This window comes from Salvelinus sp. IW2-2015, linkage group LG16 (assembly GCF_002910315.2).
Source record: "Salvelinus sp. IW2-2015 linkage group LG16, ASM291031v2, whole genome shotgun sequence".
In the NCBI taxonomy this organism is placed as follows: domain Eukaryota; kingdom Metazoa; phylum Chordata; class Actinopteri; order Salmoniformes; family Salmonidae; genus Salvelinus; species Salvelinus sp. IW2-2015.
The window spans coordinates 33,465,259-33,487,789 of record NC_036856.1 but is presented as its reverse complement, the minus strand read 5'-3'; the positions used below and the strand labels follow the sequence as shown (position 1 = coordinate 33,487,789).

General features: G+C 44.6%; 1 protein-coding gene and 1 long non-coding RNA gene across 2 annotated transcripts; one reads left to right on the top strand and one right to left on the bottom strand.

Annotated features, from left to right (window-relative positions):
• The first annotated feature begins 506 nt into the window (after window positions 1-506).
• On the top strand, window positions 507-7,214 carry LOC111976021 (uncharacterized). The gene is made up of 3 exons (XR_002878879.2): window positions 507-875; window positions 6,931-7,038; window positions 7,128-7,214. It is a non-coding gene; the product is annotated as an uncharacterized lncRNA (long non-coding RNA).
• A 776-nt stretch (window positions 7,215-7,990) lies between these two features.
• LOC111975760 (4-trimethylaminobutyraldehyde dehydrogenase-like) lies at window positions 7,991-9,101 on the bottom strand. Its single transcript, XM_024004329.2, has 3 exons — window positions 8,935-9,101; window positions 8,573-8,685; window positions 7,991-8,226 (listed from the first exon to the last, which is right to left on the bottom strand). Exons 1-3 carry the CDS (start codon window positions 9,090-9,092, stop codon window positions 8,126-8,128), a joined length of 372 nt encoding a protein of 123 aa, XP_023860097.1. The 5' UTR covers window positions 9,093-9,101; the 3' UTR covers window positions 7,991-8,125.
• Between the last annotated feature and the right edge of the window lie 13,430 nt (window positions 9,102-22,531).

Genomic DNA, 22,531 nt, shown 5'->3' with positions numbered 1-22,531 from the left:
TTTGAAATTCATTTTAACCCCGCCTATAGAATATGGCAAGATTGTGAGTGATGAAATACATTTCTAAATGTTATATAAAAAATAGTTTGAGCGGCAAAGACTCCAGTTGTCATACATAATTTATAGATTCACCAAACATCAAAATATGACTATTCAATATTGCACCCTCCCATTCTCTGGGTTCTGTCTGCAATCATAACCAGTAGCATATACCAGGAATAATGAAACGTAATAATAGATAAGGTGAATGCATGGGGATGTCCACATCACCTAGAGATATGCCCATGCTGTAAAGATACACCTAGCGGACTGAAACGTCACTGTTCTAGGCATAATACAGCTAGTGCTTTCTTAGACTTGCGCTGGCAAACAAATCCATTACAATAGCTACCTAAATATGAAGTAACCTCAACTGAGGAGTAATATAGACGTTTAACTTGAAAACGTGTAGGATACCTCTATCCGGTTTCCCTGACTTCCGCTTTGGATATGTAAACGTTATTGAAGTGGCATTGTCTCACTCGTTAGTGACTCAAGTGAGTTACAGTTAGCGGTAGACCTATAATGAACAGTCCAGACAGTAGAAATCCTCAAACATTGCGCATGCGGTCAACCAGATTTGAATACGATCAGACCACAATACGACTTTTATGCGTCTACACCCGTGTTTTCGTGCAATATTCGTATTCTGATGGCAGAAATCGCATACGTTTCAAGAGTAGACACGACCTGAGCAGCGACAATCAAGCGAACAAGTTTTTCGCACTTGATCGTTTGAGATCCACACATCCATAATTAGTTGTTAAACACCACTCCTGTTCCGGGAATCAGATTGGCTATTTGCACTTCAGGGAAACACTGTCACTACTGCTAAGGTAAGCTGTCATTCTCAGCATTCTCTTAATCTGTTAGAGTTTCTAGGCTATAGCCTACTTACTATTTGGGATGTAGAGTATCGTGAAAAGATATTCGCCGATATCGCAAACAAACTAGTCAATGCCATTTGATTTCGGCCTTGACCAGAGGTGAAAAAAATATGTAATTTATTCCCGGTACGGGACCTATGTCATTTGACTGTGCAATGTAGAATGAACACATGTAGGCACGATGTTTTCATCTGATTGTCAAACAAATCACTTCAAAAAGTAGGCTACTTGTGCACATTCATCCACTTTCAAATAATTCCAGCATCGGAATGGAAAGAGACGTCAATTAAAACACCAAAAAGTGTAGTCCTAATGACATGAGTTATGCGCATTTGTAGCCTGAAGGGATTGATGTGCGTTTCGTCTCAGCAGGTGACGTGACCGAGCAGCGGGCTTTTGTGCTGTTCCAAAAGTGCACGCTGATAAAAGGCAAACTTCCCTTGAAGTCTTTCCTTGAAGGTGGTAATCAAATTGACCCCCGTTCTGTTGTAAAACGATTAACGCTTTCGCTCAATGGGGGGCTTTGAATAAACCTTACATTCATAGACTGTTTTGTTCACGCAGCAATAGATAGGCCCAGTGGCGATTTTAGCATGTAAATCTTGGCCGTGCCAACAAAAAAAAAGTGGGATGCGTGCCAGCAAAGCCACTACACAACACAACACTAAACAATATATTAATTACACTATAACGGTGACATACGGTGCCCACAAACTGTTAGGGCCTACATAAAGCTGTCCCAACACCTTGGTTTCGGCGGAGCATAGTCTGGCAGCGAACCATGTTCATTCAGCCTCATTTACTGTCTTTAAAAAAAACATAGCTGATATGGCAGACTTGCTTAAACAAATGTGGTTTCTACTGACAATTGAGATGTACAAACTATGGCATAATGGGACAACAGTCGGATAAGAGGCCATCCGTAATTTTGATTAAGACATTAATGAGCAAGCGACAACGGACGTAGTCAATATAACTATTTGTTTATCACTTTTGAAATGTACAGCGACAGAATTCAAAACATGGGCCCTGCACTCCCTGTACAAGTCAGAACCGTAGGATAAATAAAGGGGGCATATAAACAGACAATGAAAGCTCTGACAATATTTGATTACATTTCTCTAAAACAGGTTATAGGCTATATGTGCACCACCAAGTTAGAACAGTAGGTGAAATTAAGAGGTGAAAATAGACCAAATTATTAGGGTGAGGCACATTGAATGCCGTTTGGGTCTTTCTGTGTCAAAAAAGATACACGTCATATAACACGTTAAATTAGCATTCGATTTGACACGTCAAATAACACAATTCTATTATAGAATGTTGTGTGTGCTGAATTTGCACATACAAGCCAAGCACCACTGTCAAAGCTGTACAAAAAAATTGCCAAACAAGCACACACCGGGCCACGAACGATATGTGTTTACAATACCACYTTGGTGAAAATAGACCAAATTTATTAGGGTGAGGCACATGGGCTACTAACAGCTTACTACACAACATACACTTAGTATTACTTTCTTAGCTACAGTATACATTTCTCCCTTGCATATTACATAATTTATGCAGCAGCATACAAGACATTTTTGGACTCACCTTGTGAAGGTGGCGCCAGCGGTCCTTTATGGGCAAATTTTGTCATCAAAGTCTGCCATTCTCTGGATTTATGGTGGGAACTCGGGAAAAAAACACAGCCACTCCATTGAATAGCAGCTAACATTAGTGGTTTCTTTGCAACGCTTGCAGTTACACTGATTCCTTCCAAACGACTCATTGTTGAATTTGCGATTTCCAACTTGTTGTGTAATCTTTATGTCCAATGGCCGATGAGCACCGATACGTTTTATCTATAATTTCTCTTCATTATTCCTCTTCATATGACAAGGATTTGCCAGTAGATTGTCTACTTAATGACTGCTAGCTAAGATTTTGAAAGTAAGATGTTGACATGATCAGTCCAATAAAAGCTACTGTAGATATAATGTGATTTGACATCATTTTATCTGTGGCCAATGATCTTAAGCCTTCTTGGAATGGCACTTCTAATCTAAGTGTTATGTCCGTCGTTGGATGAATGAGACCAAAGCGCAGTGTGGAAAGTGTTCATGATATTTAATACTGAAACACCGACAAAACAACAAAATATAAACAAACGTAAAGTTCTGCAGGGCTAGACTGCTACTGTGCAAAGACAACATCCCACAAACTAGGGTGGAAAACAGGCTGCCTAAGTATGATTCCCAATCAGAGATAACGATAGACAGCTGCCTCTGATTGGAAACCATACCTGGCCAACAAAGAAATAGAAAACTAGAATGTCCACCCAAATCACACCCTGACCTAACCAAAAAGAGAAATAAAAAGGCTCTAAGGTCAGGGCGTGACACTAAGTTTATGTGACACGTTTTATTTGTATTTTTGCAAAAAACGTGGGGCTCAAAAAGTGGCGACCCACTGGATAGGCCTGTAGTAATAATAATGTAGACCTGTTATTTAAATTGCATATAAGAGCAACGTCAACTTCCCTCATTACGACTAGGAATACGACTTTCCCGAAGCGGATCCTTTGTTCAGACCTCCCCCTGGACATTGGATCTAATCCCAGAGGCCGACCCAAAACCTCATCGTCGCCACAGTAGAGGCAGACGGAGCGGCCTCCTGGTCAAACTTAGAAGGCGAGCACACCACCCACCTCTTCCGAGCATATTAGTCACCAAAGTCCAGTCTCTAGACAACAAGGTGGACGAAATTAGGGCACGAGTTGCCTTCCAGAGAGACATCAGAGATTGTAACATTCTCTGTTTAATGGAAACATGGCTCACTCGGGATATGTTGTCAGAGTCGGTACAGCCACCGGGTTTCTTCATGCATCGCGCCGACAGAAACTAACATCTCTCTGGTAGGAAGAAGGGTGGGGGGTATGCCTCATGATTAACGACTCATGGTGTAACAATAACAACATACAGGAACTCAAGTCCTTTTGTTCACCTGACCTAGAATTCATTACAATCAAATGTCGACCTCATTATCTCCCAAGAGAATTCTCTCCGATTATAGTCAGACGTGTATACCCCCCCTCCCAAGRAGATACCTCGACAGCCCTGAAAGAACTTCACTGGACTCTATGTAAACTGGAAACCATATATCCTGAGGCTGCATTTATTGTACCTGGGGATTTTAACAAAGCTAATTTGAGACCAAGGCTACTTAATAAATCTACCAGCACATTGACTGCAGTACCCGCTCAGAGAAAACACTGGACAACTGCTACTCTAACTTCCGCAATGCATAAAAGGCCCTCCCCCGCCCTCCCTTCAGGAAATCCGACTACGACTCCATCTTGCTCGTACCATCCTATAGGCATAAACTCAAACAGGATGTACCCATGAATAGAACCATTCAACGCTGGTCTGACCAATAGGAATCCACGCATCACGATTGTTTTGATCATGTGGACTGGAAAATGTCCCAGGAAGCCTCAGACAATAACATGGATTTATATGCTGACTCTGTGAGTGAGTTTATTAGAAAGTGCATTGGAGATGTTTTACCCACTGTGACTATTGAAACCTACCCCAACCAGAAACCATGGATAGATGGCGGCATTCGCGCAAAACTAAAAGCGCGAACCACCACATTCAACCATGGAAAGAGGTTGGGGAATATGGCTGGACATAAACAGTGTAGTTATTCCCTCCACAAGGCAATCAAACAAGTGAAATGTCGGTATAGGGACAAAATGGAGTCGCAATTAAACGGCCCAGACACGAGACGTATGTGGCGGGGTCTGCAGGCAATTACGGACTACAAAAAGAAAACCTGCCACGTCACGGACACCGACGTCTTTCTTCCAGACAAGCTAAACACCTTCTTTGCCCGCTTTGAGGATAATACAGTGCCACTTACGTGGCCCGCCAAGGACTGCGGGCCCCCCCTCTCCTTCTCCGTGGCCGACGTGAGTAAGACATTTAAACATGTTAACCCTCGCAAGGCTGCTGGCCCAGACGGCATCCCTAACCACGTCCTCAGAGCATGCGAAGACCAGCTGGCTGGAGTGTTTATGGACCCACATGCTTCAAGAAGGCCACCATTGTTCCTGTACCAAAGAAGGCAAAGATAACTGAACTAAATGACTATTGCAACGTAGCACTCACTTTTGTCATCATGAAGTGCTTTGAGAGACTAGTCAAGGATCATATCACCTCCACCTTACCTGCCACCCTAGACCCACTTCAGGTTGCATACCACCCCAACAGGTCCACAGATGATGCAATCGCACTGCACACTGCCCTATCCCATCTGGACAAGAGGAATACCTATGTAAGAATGCTGTTCATTGACTACAGATCAGCATTCAACACCATAGTACCCTCCAAGCTCATCATTAAGCTTAAGGCCCTGGGTCTCAACCCCACCCTGTGCAATTGGGTCCTGGACTTTGACGGGCCGCCCCCAGGTGGTGAAAGTAGGAAACAGCCTCTCCACTTCGCTGATCCTCAACACTGGGGCCCCACAAGGGTGCGTGCTCAGCCCCCTCCTGTACTCCCTGTTCACCCATGACTGCGTGGCCATGCACGCCTCCCACTCAATCATCAAGTTTGAAGACGACACAACAGTAGTGGGCATGATTACCAACAACGACGAGACAGCCTACAGGGAGGAGGTGAGGGKACTCGAAGTGTGTCAGGTAACAACCTTTCACTCAAAGTCAACAAAACAAAGGAGATTATCAAGGAATTCAGGAAACAGCATAGGGAGCACCCCCCTATCCACATCGACGGGACAGTAGTGGAGGTGGAAAGTTTAAGTTCCTCGGCGTACTGACAAACTGAAATGGTCCACCCACACAGACAACGTGGTGAAGGCGCAACAGCGCCTCTTCAACCTCAGGAGGCTGAAGAAATTTGGCGTGTCACCTAAAACTCTCACAAACTTTTAACGATGCACAATCGAGAGCATCCTAGCGGGCTGTATCACCGCCTGGTACGGTAACTGCACAACGCATCACCGGGGGCAAAGTACCTGCCCTCCAGGACACCTACCGCACCCGATGTCACAGGAAGACCAAAATGATCAAGGACATCAACCACCCGAGCCACTGCCTGTTCACCCCGCTATCATCCAGAAGGCGAGATCAGTACAGGTGCATCAAAGCTGGGACCAAGAGACTGAAAAACAGCTTCTGTCTCAAGGTCACCAGACTGTTAAACAGCCATCACTAACATAGAGGCTGCTGCCAACATACAGACCCAAATCACTGGCCACTTTAATGAATGGATTTAATAAAGGTATCACTATTCACTTTAAATAATGCCACTTTAATAATGTTTACATATCCTACATTACTCATCTCGTATGCATATACTGCGTTTCATACCATCTATTGCATCTTGCCTATGCCGCACGGCCGTCGCTCATATTACTGCACTGTCGGAACTAGAAGCACACGCATTTCACTACACTCGCATTAACATCTGCCAACCATGTGTATGTGACAAATAACATTTGATTTGATTTATTTGTTAGGGACAGATGGCCTACATATCAACAGCTTTGCCCAATGGGTCCAGCCGCAGGTTCAGCCTGTAAAGCCTCTCCTGTACAATTTCTATAAGGCACAGCCTACACACACGCCGCCGAGTTACCCGATGGAGCCTATACACATTGATCCTCCATACACACCCAGGTGGTTCATTGGGCTGGTGCCTAGTGTGAACAACATTTCCTTTTCAGAGGGAAGCGAGATATACACTTTTCCAGATGTTGGTCTAAGATTTATCTTCATAACATTATCGGATCAAATATAGGCTATTATATTGTATAGGTTTACCTGTTGACAGCAATACCATTTTCCCATTGGAATAAAGTTTAGATCAGTCCGGCTATCGATGCTGGCTTGCAGTAACCTACTATTCGAACAAGTGTCAACTTTCCATACATGTTTAGGTCTAGTTAGGACTAATTGTTCGCAAATAAAACCCACTGACTCCCGATCTATTTACAGGAATGCATCCTAGTCCATCTACTATCCAGCTTGTTCGCACCTCAGTGTCAGCAGTCTTGAACCGGGTGCGAGGATGCTGTGGCCATTATTTGAGATGTTACACCTCAGGTAAGTAGATGGTCAGCAGGCCAGAATTCGACAATTCTAGAATTTGACCCTTCAATTTGGCATTCATTTTGTTCTACYTCTGTTTTCAGAAGAGGATACGTTATCTCGTCCTGTAAYAGAAACCCAACCAGCACCACTCTCCAGCTCTGTGAGACCCTGGGTTTGGGATGTTCATCATGACCTGGCCCCAGCATATGGGAATTCCAATGACCTGCACTGAAGAGAAAATGTGAAAGGCTCTTCTTTACTCGGTTTTCCATTTTTGTTTATACCCCGTGCTCAGCCTACTGGTAGATGATTGGTCTGTTTCAGCCAGATCCTGTTGAGCTCTTGCCAAACAAAACATACATATAACATCTGAAACCAGGGTATGTACAGTAAATCTTGTGTATAATAAATTATATTTAATGAAATGTTTGTCTGGCTAATATCTATGGAGTCTATTTTACTGGGTTGGTGTCAGTAGGTCTCGTCTTATCTGTAAAGGTCACAAGCTACCTCTTTACCTCAGAAGTGTACGAGCATGGTAATCATTATTACATCCAGCTTTCAACTTCACATCTTAGAATCTGAATGGGGTACACTTCTGAATGGGGTAGTGGATTTAATATTGGTCCCACTCAGGCCAGTTAAGTACCATCGCTTATATGTGAATTATAATTCGTTGTGAGGTTTTTAAATGAATTTTATATTCTTAAGTATCAAACATATTAAATGGAATACAATTTTTGGGGGAATAGGAATACTGTGAGTATTACAAACGTTTATTTAAAGTGTGAGATACATGTGCTAGAAAGTGACAGACCATGGGAAACGTTTGAACGCTTCTTCATATRGACTRTTTGGCTAGGATCACAGCTGAAATGGAAAGTATAAAATGCATTGATCAAGTGGGTGAAAACTAGGCTTTTTAGCACTTGGTGACATCCTCATACTTGCACATTGTACAGACAAACCAGCCATGTTAGTTACTTCCTGTTATAAACTATCAATAACAATGATACTTTCCTCAGATGCACAAATACACCAAACATCTTAAGGACAGTAGCGTATAGGTCTTGGTTTTCCTTGGCACTTAATTGGTAAGTTAACAATTAAAGTAATCGTCCACGTCTCCCATCTCCACAACCACAGTCTTCAGCTGGGAGTAGTACTCGATGGTCACCTGGCCGTTCTCCCTGCCAAAACCTGCGGAGAAAGAGAAGAGATCAATGAGCACCACATAGAACACATCCATCTAATGAGGAATATGTAATGTCTTGTTATCCCTATCCGCCCTCTTGCTTTCTATTTTTGTTGTATTACCATTACTGCGCTGTTACAACAAAATCTGATTWTTATTCCTTAAATTTCATATTACRGTTATGYCATTGTTACAACATCAGATCTGCTGACATATTTGAACCGATAATATRTGTGACAATACTGTTTGTCCATTTCAGCCATCTCTTTTCCTATGGGTTCCTAAGTAGGGTCCTGACAAACATTAATGACATTTAATGGATTATCATCATCATCATAATCATCATCATACCAGACTGCTTGTATCCTCCGAAGGGCACCTCCACAGGGCTGATGTTGTAGTTGTTGATGAAGCAGGTTCCAGCCTGCAGGTTCTCAGCCACCCGGTGGGCCCGGGATATATCCCTACAGGGAGACAAGAACAGGAAGAGAGACTCAGTGTACTAGACTAGTTAGTGATTCTAGGTCTCCATCTCAATTTCCGCTATTCCTTGCATCTTATTTCCTCGCCTCCTCAACCTAATTGGAGGAAAAAGTCCAATGCCTCTCCCATCAGACCTTATCCAATACATTGAGGAGCCAAGGAGAGAGGATGCAAGGAATCGAGGAAAGATTATTGTAGAAGGTTAAATGTGTATGGATCTGGTAATGTACCTGGTAAAGACTCCAGAGGCCAGGCCGAATGTAGTGTTGTTGGCCCTCTTCAGCACTTCCTCTTCTGTGTCAAAGGGCATCACTGACATTACAGGCCCAAAGATCTCCTCCTTCACACACGTCATGTTGTCTGTGCAGTTGTCTATGTTGGAATACATGGATGTGGAGTTACAGTCAAAATGTGGAGTTACATATAAAGTTAGATACAAAATGTGGAGTTAAAGTCATAGCTCCAAATATAGACTGGACAGTCACTACCAGAGTATGTGAGCAGAGTTGAGCGGTCGGAAATCCCGCTCATTGCTCTCCACGTCCTTTCCTACTGCTCCACTAAAAACCGTCCCTTGCTCACAAGAAAAAAAACGCCACTCCAAATTCATTAAAAATCACAATTTAACCAACACTCATCTATTTTTGTGACTACCTGAACCGAACATTTGGTTTTGAAGTATTGAAACCAAACCATATGATTTGAATGAAAAATTATTTTAATAAACATGACTATAAGACGCGCTGCTGGCCTCCTGAGTGGCACAGCGGTCTAAGGCACTGCATCACAGTGCTATAGGCATCACTACAGATCCGGGTTTGATCCCAGGCTGTGTCGTATCTGGCCGCGACTGGGAGACCCATGAGGTGGCGCACAATTGGTCCAGCGTTGTCCGGGTTAGGGGAGGGTTTGGCTGGGCGGAATGTCCTTGTCTTTTCACGCTCTAGCGACTCCTTGTGGCGGCCGGGCGCATGGACGCTGACTTTGGTCGCCAGTTMTATGGTGTTTCCTCCAACACGTTAGTGCGGCTGGCCTCCAGGTTAAGCGAGCAGTGTGTCAAGAAGCAGTGCAGCTTGGCAGGTATGTGTTTCGGAGGACGCATGGCTCTCGACCTTCGCCTCTTCCGAGTCCGTACGGGAGTTGCAGCGATGGGACAAGACGAAAATCTGTTTCGGATCAAAACGTTGTCAATAAATTGGTGAATTGGGAGCTTTAACAGTGTGCAGGCCTTCAGACAGGTAGCCTAAGAAAGTGTATTATTTAGGCTATATTGTTAGCCTATTATTTCAAAGCTATAGCATTTGCGAGTGCGACACACTAGGCTGGCAGGAACATTAAGCGCTCAGCATTTAAACAACATTTCATTGTATTAAATAATTTTAGTCTAAATTGCACATATAGGTTGTGACTTACTTACAATTAAATAAAAATGATGTGAAAATGCCTTATTAGGCTCGGTCTATAGTGCCTTTGAATTCACTTTTAGAAACACGAGTTTGGCCAGATGTGGCTTCAGACTCATGCGATGGTGCCTGGAGAGCAGGCCAGCAGTGGAGAATGCCCACTGGGGATGCTACACACCGCGTCACTCTTGCCAGGCTGGGCAGGGATGCGGAGTTGTTTTTCAATTTAAAAAATGATATTGGTAGGCCTAAAGATTTTTAGGCAAAATAACCCTATCAAAATGGAAAGCTCCTTGAAAGAGGTAATATGTCAAGCCTATTGGCCTAAAAGCCTATTGTATAGATAATATAATGAAAATGAGTGAAGCTTTAAAGAGATCAAATTTTTTGTTTATAAATACTTCAATGACACACACTTAGCTAGCTAACCACCTCAGTCCTTTCTGTTAGCATGTGCACATAGTACACCATCATACTTTCGGGATATGCGCCAAGTATCACGATACCAAGTAGTGGCCTATACTGTTCGCCCCAGACGCTTGTTCACTTTTTCTAAACGTCCTCCAAAAACCTGTCACTGAACACACACTTCTACTCAAAAAAATGAACAGGAGGGAATTTCTATGAAAAGAGATTCAACATCAATGTTATCAGATGTAAGTGCAGGTCCTCTCTTACAAAGAATTGAAAACGTTTATGAACAAAAATGATGTTCTACAGTGGTGAACAGAATAATAAGGAGACATGTAATAAAGCATGGTTTCAACACTGAGAAGACAGATAATGAACGAGGTGGTCATGATTTTAAGGAAGACTGCGAACGTTCAAATGAAAGGTAGAAAATAAGCTTGTCTTGGAATTAGATCAACTGCTATACAGGTTGTTAAATTGATTAACATTACAGTAATCAGAGAGTGTAACGGAAACAGAAATGCATGCRTCCCATGTCCAATACAACCATGCATTTGTGTTAGTTTTATCAATAGAGGTGCACTTCCTATAGAATGCACATTGACACAGTCCACATAACACCACTGAAGACTTCAGAGGGTTATGACATTTATAGCAGTGTGTTTTTGGTCATGAGGTTAGGTAAAACACATAAACAAAGTAGAGTAAATATGTGTGTATGTGTGTGTGTGTGTGTGTGTGTGTGTGTCAAATCAGTGGATTGTAGCGGAGTCACTTGCCATAGACATACAAGAGGGGGGGGCTATGTGACACATTTTATTTGTCACATGCGCATGCGCCGAATACAACGGGTCTACACCTTACAGTGAAATGCTTACTTACAAGCCCTTAACCAACAATGCAGTTTTATGAAAAATAGGTGTTAAGTTAAAAAAAAAAAAGTAAACAAAAAAAAAAGAACAGCAGTAAAATAATAGTAGCGAGAACATATACAGTGGGTAATGGTACAGAGTCAATGTGCGGGGGGCACAGGTTAGTCGAGATAATTGAGGTAATATGTACATGTAGGTAGAGTTAAAGTGACTATGCATAGATTATGAAAAGAGAGTAGCAGCAGCATAAAAAAGGGGGTGGGATAATGCAAATAGTCTGGGTAGCCATTTGATTAGCTGTCCAGGAGTCTTATGCCTTGGGGGTAGAAGCTGTTAAGAAGCCTTTTTCACCTAGACTTTGCCCTCTGGTACCGCTTGCCGTGCGGTATCAGAGAGAACAGTCTATAACTATGGTGGCTGGAGTCTTTGACAATTTTCAGGGCCTTCCTCTGACACCGCCTGGTATAGAGGTCCTGGATGGCAGGAAGCTTGGCCCCATGATGTACTGGGCCGTACACACTASCCTCTGTGGTCGGAGGCCGAGCAGTTGCCATACCAGGCAGTGATGCAACCAGTCAGGATGCTCTCGYTGGTGCAGCTGTATAACTTTTTGAGGATCTGAGGACCCATGTCAAATCTTTTCCGTCTCCTGAGGGAAATAGGCTTTGTCGTGCCGTCTTCACGACTGTCTTGCTGTGTTTGGACCATTATAGTTTGTTGGTGATGTGGACACCAAGGAACTTGAAGCTCTCAAGCTGCTCCACCACCCCGTCGATGAGAATGGGGGCGTGCTCGGTCCTCCTTTTCCTGTAGTCCACAATCAGCTCCTTTGTCTTGAGGGAGAGGTTGTTATCCTGGCACCACATGGCCAGGTCTCTAACCTCTTCCCTATAGGCTGTCTCATCGTTGTCGGTGATCAGGCCTACCACTATTGTGTCACAAAATTAATGATGGTGTTGGAGTCGTTCCTGGCCATGCAGTCATGGGTGAACAGGGAGTACAGGACGGGACTGAGCACGCACCCATGAGGGGCCCCCGTGTTGAAGATCAGCGTGGCAGATGTGTTGTTACGTACCCTTACCACCTGGGGGCGGCACGTCAGGAAGTCCAGGATCCAGTTGCAGAGGGAGGTGTTTATTCTCAGGGTCCTTAGCTTAGTGATGAGCTTTGAGGGCACTATGGTGTTGAACGCTGAGCAGTAGTCGATGAATAGCATTCTCAAGTAGGTGTTCCTTTTGTCAATTTGGGAAAGGGCAGTGTGGAGTGTAATAGAGATTGCATCATCTGTGGATCTGTTGGGGCAGTGTGCAAATTGGAGTAGGTCTAGGGTTTCTGGGATAATGGTGTTGATGTGTGCCATGACCAGCCTTTCAAATTACTTCATGGCTACAGACGTGAGTGGTACGGGTCAGTAGTTATTTAGGCAGGTTACCTTAGTGTTCTTGGGCGCAGGGACTATGGTGGTCTGCTTGAAACTGTCACATTGTATACATGATTGGAGACATGCGCAGGAATACGTAATAGGGGGTTTTAATACTCCACCCAAAAATACAACATGCCATGAAAAGGCACAGGGATGAAGCCCAAAACAAACACGTATACAAAACACAGGGATGTAACCCAAACAAAAGAGCGAGGTTAAACCTCTAATAAATACATGGGACGAGACTCGTAATAACAATACAGGGGACGAGACCCGTAATAACAATACAGGGGACGAGACCCYTAATAACGAGTACACAATACACACAGCACGAAAGCCGAAACAACAAAGCACAGGTGTTTACAAGACCAACGGACATGGGAACAATAACTGACAAAGACAATGATGAACAGAGAGCACACATATACAGTTACTAATCAGGGGGAATGGGAACCAGGTGTGCGTAATGAGACAGTTCAGTGACGCTTAGTGGCCGGTGACGTAGACCTCCGGAACTGGTGCACGGAATGAGCAGCAGTACCAAGGGGATCCGTGACAGAAACATGTTAGTATTACAGACTCGGCCAGAGACAGGTTGAACATGTCAGTGAAGACGGCCAGTTGGTGAAGATGGCCACATCGACCAGTTGGTCAGCGCATGCTCGGAGTACACGTCCTGGTTATCCATCTGGCCCTGTGGCCTTGTGAATGTTGACCTGTTTAAAGGTCTTACACACATTGGCTACGGAGAGCGTGATCACACAGTCATCCGGAACAGCTGATGCTCTCATGCATTCTTCAATGTTGCTTGCCTCGAAGTGATCATAGAAGTGATTTAGCTAATCTAGTAGGGTCGTGTCACTGGGCAGCTCGCGGCTGTGCATCCCTTTGTAGTCTGTAATAGTTTGGAAGCCCTGCCACATCCTACGAGCGTCGGAGCCGGTGTAGTACGATTCAATCTTAGTCCTGTATTGACACTTGGTTGATGGTTCGTCGAAGGGCATAGCGGGATTTCTTATGAGCGTCTGGGTTAGTGTCCCGTTTCCTTGAAAGTGGCAGCTCTACCCTTTAGCTCAGTGTGGATGATGTCTGTAATCCATGGCTTCTGGTATGTACGTACGGTCACTGTGGGGACGACGTCATCGATGCACTTATTGATGAAGCCAATGACTGATGTGATGTATTCCTCAATGCCATTGGATAAGTCCTGGAACATATTACAGTCTGCGCTAGCYAAACAGTCCTATAGTGTAGCATCTGCGTCATCTGACCACTTCTTTATTGACAGAGTCACTGGTGCTTCCTGCTTTAGTTTTTGCTTGTATGCAGGAATCAGGAGGATAGAATTATGGTCAGATTTGCCAAATGGAGGGTGAGGGAGAGCTTTGTACACGTCTGTGTGTGGAGTAAAGGTAGTCTAGAGTTTTTTCCTCTGGTTGCATATTTAACCTGCTGGTAGTGTCACAAGCCAGCTCATAGCCTGTGACAAAAATGAGGGGACACGAACAACAGGTATAGGCCAATTAAAAGTGTTCTTTATTATAAACCAAACTATTAACTTTAAACTAAGAAAAAGGAATGAGGTGTGGAAGTATCATAATGTAAGGTGTATGTAAAGTGCATGGATGCGTGAATCTGTGTGTGTGAATATGACTGAGTGAAAACTATGCAAAACTACAAAGGAACAAACAAAACAGGATCATACCTGGAGGAGCAGAGAGAGAGAGAGAAGTGATTAGTGACAGTTTAAATACTTAGAGCCCAGGTGACTCCAATCACTAACGACCCTCCTCTGCCTGCAGGAGGAACCGCCCCCTGCAAGGCAGAGGAGGAGCCGTGACAGTAGAAATTAGGTCAAACTGATTTAAGTTCCCCTGCATTAAATTCCCCGGCCACTAGGAGCGCCGGCTCTGTATGAGTGTTTTCCTGTTTGCTTATGGCCTTATACAGCTCATTGAGTGCGGTCTTAGTGCCAGCATCGGTTTGTGGTGGTAAATAGACAGCTACGAAAAGTATAGATGAAAACTCTCTTGGTAAATAGTGTGGTCTACAGCTTATCATGAGATACTCTACCTCAGGCGAGCGAAACCTCAAGACTTCCTTAATATTAGATTTTGTGCACCAGCTGTTGTTTACAAATATACACAGACTGCCACCCTTCGTCTTACCGGAGGCAGCTGTTCTATCGTGCCCATGCAGCATAAACCCCGGCAGCTGTATGTTATCCATGTCTTCGTTCAGCCACGACTCGCTGAAACATAAGATATTACAGTTTTTAATGTCCCGTTGGTAGGATATTCATGATCGTAGCTCATCTATTTTGTTAGCGAATGATTGTACGTTGGCTAATATGTAGTCACCTGGAATACATTTCAATTAACAGATGTGCCTATTTAAAAGTTAATTTGTGGAATTTATTTCCTTCTTAATGCGTTTGAGCCAATCAGTTGTGTTGTGACAAGGTAGGGGGGTATACAGAAGATAGCCCTATTTGTTAAAAGACCAAGTCCATATTATGGCAAGAATAGCTCAAAGAGAAACAACAGTCCATCATTTCTTTAATTAAGACATGAAGGTCAGTCAATACGGAAAATTTCAAGAACTTTGAACGTTTCTTCAAGTGCAGTCGCATAAATCATCAAGCGCTATGATGAAACTGGCTCTCATGAGGACCGCCACAGGAATGGAAGATCCAGAGTTACCTCTGCTGCAGAGGATAAGTTCATTAGAGTTACCAGTCTCAGAAATTGCAGCCCAAATAAATGCTTCACAGAGTAAAAGTAACATACACATCCCAACATCAACTGTTCAGAGTCGACTGTATGAAACAGGCCTTCTTGGTCGAATTGCTGCAAAGAAACCACTACTAAAGGACACCAATAATAAGAAGAGACTTGCTTGAGCCAAGAAACACGAGCAATAGACATTAGACCGGTGGAAATTTGTCTTTCGGTCTGGAGTCCAAATTGAAGATTTTTGGTTCCAACCGAGACACGGTGTGGGTGAACGGATGATCTCTGCATGTGTATTTCCCACTGTAAAACATGGAGGAGGAGGTGTTATGCTTTGCTGGTGACACTTTCTGTGATTTATTTAGAATTCAAGGCACACTTAACCAGCATGGATATCACAGCATTCTGCAGCAATACGCCATCCAATCTGGTTAAGGCTTATTGCGACTATCATTTGTTTTTCAACAGGACAATGATCCAACACACCTCCAGGCTGTGTAAGGGCTATTTGACCAAGAAGGAGAGTGATGGAGCGCTGCATCAGATGATCTGGCCTCCACAATCCCCAACCTCGACCACATTGAGATGGTTTGGGATGAGTCGGACTGCAGAGTGAAGGACAAGCAGCCAACAAGTGGTCAGCATATGTGGGAACGCCTTCAAAATGGTTGGAAAAGCATTCCAGGTGAATCTGGTTGAGAGAATGCCAAGAGTGTGCAAAGCAGTCATCAAGGCAAAGGGCGGCTACTTTGAAGAATGTCAAATATAAAATATATTTCAATTTGTTTAACACTTTTTTGTGTTATTTCATAGTTTTGATGTCTTCACTATTATTCTACAATGTAGAAAATAGTAAAAATAAAGAAAACACCTTGAATGAGTAGGTGTTCTAAAATGTTTGACCAGTAGTGTATATATCATTTATAAGTACAAAAATGGATGTAGAAACTACAAATTGCCTGTTTAAGTATTTAAATGTGTGCGAGTTTGAACATGTGTCCATTAGGCCTATTGATAAAAAAAAATTATCAGCATGAATTAGATTGAGCAATAAAACCCCCGCTTTTATTCCATAGGCTGGGATCCGCACTGGGTAGCTGTTGCAAGAGAGCATTTTTTCTCTGGCTGTCCACTGGTTTCAAAAACAATGATTGATAGGTAGCTTAAACTGCTTGAATTCAACCATTATTGGGTTCAAATGCACATTTAGATTTGTGAACAGCCATCCACAACATCCACAATCCGTAAGGCGCAAATAGCTAAATGAGAGAGCAGCGCTAAATGCGCTATGTAGATATCAATACGTGATATCCGTATCGCCGAAGACTATACCACTGCTGTCAACCTTACCTCCAAGCGTTTATTCAAGTTGGATAATCTTTGGATGCCTACAGCAGTCGTACCATTGGAAGACATAGCTTGGACTGTAGACTACAAATGCCTATTCCTGCTCTTTGCAATCCATTAAACCCATTTGGTGTGTCATCATACTTCACCAGCCAGCAGTACTGTATCATTTTAGTCAATAAGATTTTTTGCAACGTAAGCTTAACTTTCTGAACATTCGAGACGTGTAGTCCACTTGTCATTCCAATCTCCTTTGCATTAGCGTAGCCTCTCCTGTAGCCTGTCAACTATGTGTCTGTCTATCCCTCTTCTCTCCTCTCTGCACAGACCATACAAACGCTTCACACCGCGTGGCCGCTGCCACTCTAACCTGGTGGTCCCAGCGCGCACGACCCACGTGGAGTTCCAGGTCTCCGGCAGCCTCTGGAACTGCCGATCTGCGGCCAACAAGCAGATCATCCCCCCGCAGCCATTGCTTCCCTCCAGTCCCTCGACTCTTGGCACTGACGGAAACATGGATTACCACAGATAACACTGCTACCCTACTGCTCTCTCCTCGTCTGCCCACGTGTTCTCGCACACCCGAGAGCTTCTGGTCAGCGGGGTGGTCACTGGGATCCTCATCTCTCCCAAGTGGACATTCTCTCTTTCTCCCCTGACCCATCTGTCTATCGCTCCTTTGAATTCCATGCTGTCACAGTTACCACCCTTTCAAGCTTAACATCCTTATCATTTATCGCCCTCCAGGTTCCCTTGGAGAGTTCATCAATGAGCTTGACGCCTTGATAAGTTCCTTTCCTGAGGATGGCTCACCTCTCACAGTTCTGGTGACTTAACCTCCCCACGTCTACCTTTGACTCATGCCTCTCTGCCTCCTTCTTTCCACTCCTCTCTCTCTTGACCTCACACTCTCACCTTCCCCCCTACTCACAAGGCAGGCAATACGCTTGACCTCATCTACTAGATGCTGTTCTTCACTAATCCATTGCAACTCCCCTCCAATCTCCGACCACTACCTTGTATCCTTTTCCCTCTCGCTCTCATCCAACACTCCCCACACTGCCCCTACTCGGATGGTATCGCGCCCCTCCCAACCTTCGCTCTCTCTCCCCCGCTACTCTCCTCTTCCATCCTATCATCGCTTCCCTCTGCTCAAACCTTCTCCAACCTATCTCCTGATTCTGCCTCCTCAACCTCCTCTCCTCCCTTCTGCATCCTTTGACTCTCTATGTCCCCTATCCTCCAGGCCGGCTCGGTCCTCCCCTCCTGCTCCATGGCTCGACGACTCATTCGATCTCACAGAACAGGGCTCCGGGCAGCCGAGCGGAAATGGAGGAAAACTCGCCTCCCTGCGACCTGGCATCCTTTCACTCCCCTCTCTCTACATTCTCCTCTTCTGTCTCTGCTGCTAAAGCCACTTTCTACCACTCTAAATTCCAAGCATCTGCCTCTAACCCTAGGAAGCTCTTTGCCACCTTCTCCTCCCTCCTGAATCCTCCCCCCCCTCCTCCCTCTCTGCGATGACTTCGTCAACCATTTGAAAAGAAGGTCGACGACATCCGATCCTCGTTTGCTAAGTCAAACGACACCGCTGGTTCTGCTCACACTGCCCTACCCTGTGCTTTGACCTCTTTCTCCCCTCTCCCTCCAGATGAAATCTCGGGTCTTGTGACGGCCGGCCGCCAACAACCTGCCCGCTTGACCCTATCCCCTCTCTCTCTCCAGACCATTTCCGGAGACCTTCTCCCCTACCTCACCTCGCTCATCAACTCATCCTTGACGCTGGCTACGTCCCTTCCGTCTTCAAGAGAGCGAGAGTTGCACCCCTTCTGAAAAAACCTACACTCCATCCCTCCGATGTCAACAACTACAGACCAGTATCCCTTCTTTCTTTCTTCCAAAACTCTTGAACGTGCCGTCCTTGGCCAGCTCTCCTGCTATCTCTCTCAGAATGACCTTCTTGATCCAAATCAGTCAGGTTTCAAAACTAGTCATTCAACTGAACTGCTCTTCTCTGTGTCACGGAGGCGCTCCGCACTGCTAAAGCTAACTCTCTCTCCTCTGCTCTCATCCTTCTAGACCTATCGGCTGCCTTCGATACTGTGAACCATCAGATCCTCCTCTCCACCCTCTCCGAGTTGGGCATCTTCGGCGCGGCCCACGCTGTGCGTCCTACCTGTCGCTCCTACCAGGTGCGTGGCAGAATCTGTCTCCGCACCACGTGCTCTCACCACTGGTGTCCCCCAGGCTCTGTTCTAGGCCCTCTCCTATCTCGCTATACACCAAGTACATTGCTCTGTCATATCCTCACATGGTCTCTCCTATCATTGCTATGCAGACGACACACAATTAATCTTCTCCTTCCCCCTTCTGATAACCAGGTGGCGAATCGCATCTCTGCATGTCTGGCAGACATATCAGTGTGGATGACGGATCACCACCTCAAGCTGAACCTCGGCAAGACGGAGCTGCTCTTCCTCCCGGAAGACTGCCCGTTCCATGATCTCGCCATCACGGTTGACAACTCCATTGTGTCCTCCTCCCAGAGTGCTAAGAACCTTGGCGTGATCCTGGACAACACCCTGTCGTCTCAACTAACATCAAGGCGGTGACCCGTTCCTGTAGGTTCATGCTCTACAACATTCGCAAGAGTACCCTGCCTCACACAGGAAGCGGCGCAGGTCCTAATCCAGGCACTTGTCATCTCCCGTCTGGATTACTGCAACTCGCTGTTGGCTGGGCTCCCTGCCTTGCCATTAAACCCCTACAACTCTCCAGAACGCAGCCCGTCTGGTGTTCAACCTTCCAAGTTCTCTCACGTCACCCCGCTCCTCCGCTCTCTCCACTGGCTTCCGTTGAAGCTCGCATCCGCTACAAGACCATGGTGCTTGCCTACGGAGCTGTGAGGGGACGCACCTCCGTACCTTCAGGCTCTGATCAGGCCCTACACCCAAACAAGGGCACTGCGTTCATCCACCTCTGGCCTGCTCGCCTCCCTACCTCTGAGGAAGTACAGTTCCCGCTCAGCCCAGTCAAAACTGTTCGGCTGGGCACCCCAATGGTGGAACAAACTCCCTCACGACGCCAGGTCAGCGGAGTCAATCACCACCTTCCGGAGACACCTGAAACCCACCCTCTTAAGGAATACCTAGGATAGGATAAAGTAATCCTCTAAATCCCCCCTTAAAAGAGTTAGATGCACTATTGTAAAGTGGTTGTTCCACTGGATATCATAAGGTGAATGCACCAATTTGTAAGTCGCTCTGGATAAGAGCGTCTGCTAAATGACTTAAATGTAAATGTAAATAGTGTTCACTGACTTGTAGTCAGACTCGCTCAAGTYGAACAAATTTAAATTTGCYCCTTTTTTCAATGTTGGTTTGAATGTCATTGAGAAAACAAAGTGTCAAATATGTTTTTTTACAAACCTCCTTTCTGAATTTAAAAGTAATCCTCGAAGTAATCACCTATTTTTTTCAAAAGTATCTGTAATCTGATTACAATATTTTTGCTGGTAATGTAACGAATTACAGTTACTGGGTTTTTGTAATCCCTTACAAAACCAGGGTTTACCAACCCTGGTTATAGTAAACCTTTTGCAATCCCTTTAGCTTTTCTTGCTAGCTTTCTTCTGACTCATTACTGACTCAAACGAACGAAACTTCTCTATATTCACTCCTCTCAAGTCCCAAAACTCTTATTTTTCTGATTGTGGGCGGTGTTCGATGACGTCGCCCACTGTATGCGCTTTCAGTAGAAGTCAGCGGTAGGCCTATAATGAARGGTCCAGACAGTAGAAATCTGCATACATTGCTGAGGTGGTCAACCAGATTTGAACACAATCAGACCACAATGCGACTTTTATGCGTCTACACCCGTGTTTTCAATGCGATATTTGTATTCTGATGGCAGAAATCGCATACGTTTCAAGAGTAGACACGACTTGAGCAGCGACAATCAAGCGAACAAGTTTTTCGCACTTGATCGTTTGAGATCCACACATCCATAATTGGTTGTTAAACACCACTCCTGATCCGGGATTCAGATTGGCTATTTGCACTTCAGGGAAAACACTGTCACTACTGCTAAGGTAAACTGTCCCTCTCAGCATTCTCTTAATCAGATTGGCTATTTGCACTTCAGGGAAAACACTGTCACTACTGCTAAAGTAAACTGTCATTCTCAGCATTCTCTTAATCTGTTAGAGTTTCTAGGCTATAGCCTACTTACTATTTGGGATGTAGAGTATCGTGAAAAGATAATCGCCGATATCGCAACCAAACTAGTCAATGCCATTTGATTTCGGCCATGACCAGAGGTGAAAAAAAMATGTAATTTCGTCACCTATGTCATTTAACTGTGGAATGTACACAAGCAGGCACGATGTTTTCATCTGACTCAAACAAACCACTTCAAAAAGTAGGCTACGTGTGCACATTCATCCACTTTCAAATAATTCCAGCATCGTAAACAGTGCACCTGCCATACTGATGGAAAGAGACGTAAATTAAAACACCAAAAAGTGTAGGAATAATGACAGATGGCCGCGTTTCGCCGCAGCAGATGAGGTTACGGAGCAGCGCGCTTTTGCACTTTTCCCAAAGTGCACGGTGATAAAAAGCAGACTTCCCTTGAAGGGGGATAATCAAATTGACCCCCGTTCTGTTGTAAAATGGTCAAACGCATGCGCTCAGAGTGCCTTATATCATTGATTAAACGTTCCATTCATAGACTGTTTTGTTCACGCAGAAATAGATAGGCCTGTAGTGATGATAATGTAGACCTATTATTTATTTGTTACGGACAAATGGCCCACATATCAACAGCTTTGCCCAATGGATCCAGTCGCAAGTTCAGCCTGTAAAGCCTCTCCTGTACAATTTCTATAAGGCACAGCCTACACACACGCCGCCGAGTTACCCGATGGAGCCTATACACATTGATCCACCATTCACACCCAGGTGGTTCATTGGGCTGTTGCCTAGTGGGAACACAATTTCCTTTTCAGAGGGAGGCGAGATATACACTTTTCCAGATGTTGGTCTCTTCATAACATTATCCGATCAAATATAGGCTATTATATTGTATAGGTTTACCTGCTGACAGCAATACCATTTTCCCATTAGAATAAAGTTTAGATCAGCCCGGATATCGATGCTGGCTTGCAGTAACTTACTATTTTTATTTAATTAGGCAAGTCAGTTAAGAACAAATGCTCATTTACAATGACAGCCTAGGAACAGTGGGTTAACTGGCTTGCTCAGGGGCAGAACGACAGATTTTGACCTTGGTAGCTCGGGGATTCGATCAACCAACCTTTCGGCTACTGGCCCAACGCTATAACCACTAGGCTAACTGCGGTCCCTATTCGAACAAGTGTCAACTTTCCATACATGTTTAGGTCTAGTCAGGACTAATTGTTCGCAAATAAAACACACTGACTCCCGATCTATTTACAGGAATGCATCCTAGTCCATCTACTATCCAGCTTGTTCTCACCTCAGTGTCAGCAGTCTTGAACCGGGTGCGAGGATGCTGTGGCCATTATTGGAGACGTTACACTTCAGGTAAGTAAATGGTCAGCATGCCAGCATTGGACAATTCTAGGATTTTTGACTCTTCAATTTGGCATTCATTTT

What these genes read in the sequence shown, in the direction of transcription:
- LOC111975760 (XM_024004329.2), bottom strand. Translation starts at nt 9,092, where the DNA reads ATGTATTCCAACATAGACAACTGCACAGACAACATGACGTGTGTGAAG. An exon ending in GCCTCTGGAGTCTTTACCAG is followed by an intron (nt 8,686 to 8,934) that starts GTACATTACCAG and finishes GTCTCCCTGTAG; the next exon opens with GGATATATCCCGGGCCCACC. An exon ending in CGGAGGATACAAGCAGTCTG is followed by an intron (nt 8,227 to 8,572) that starts GTATGATGATGA and finishes CTTTCTCCGCAG; the next exon opens with GTTTTGGCAGGGAGAACGGC.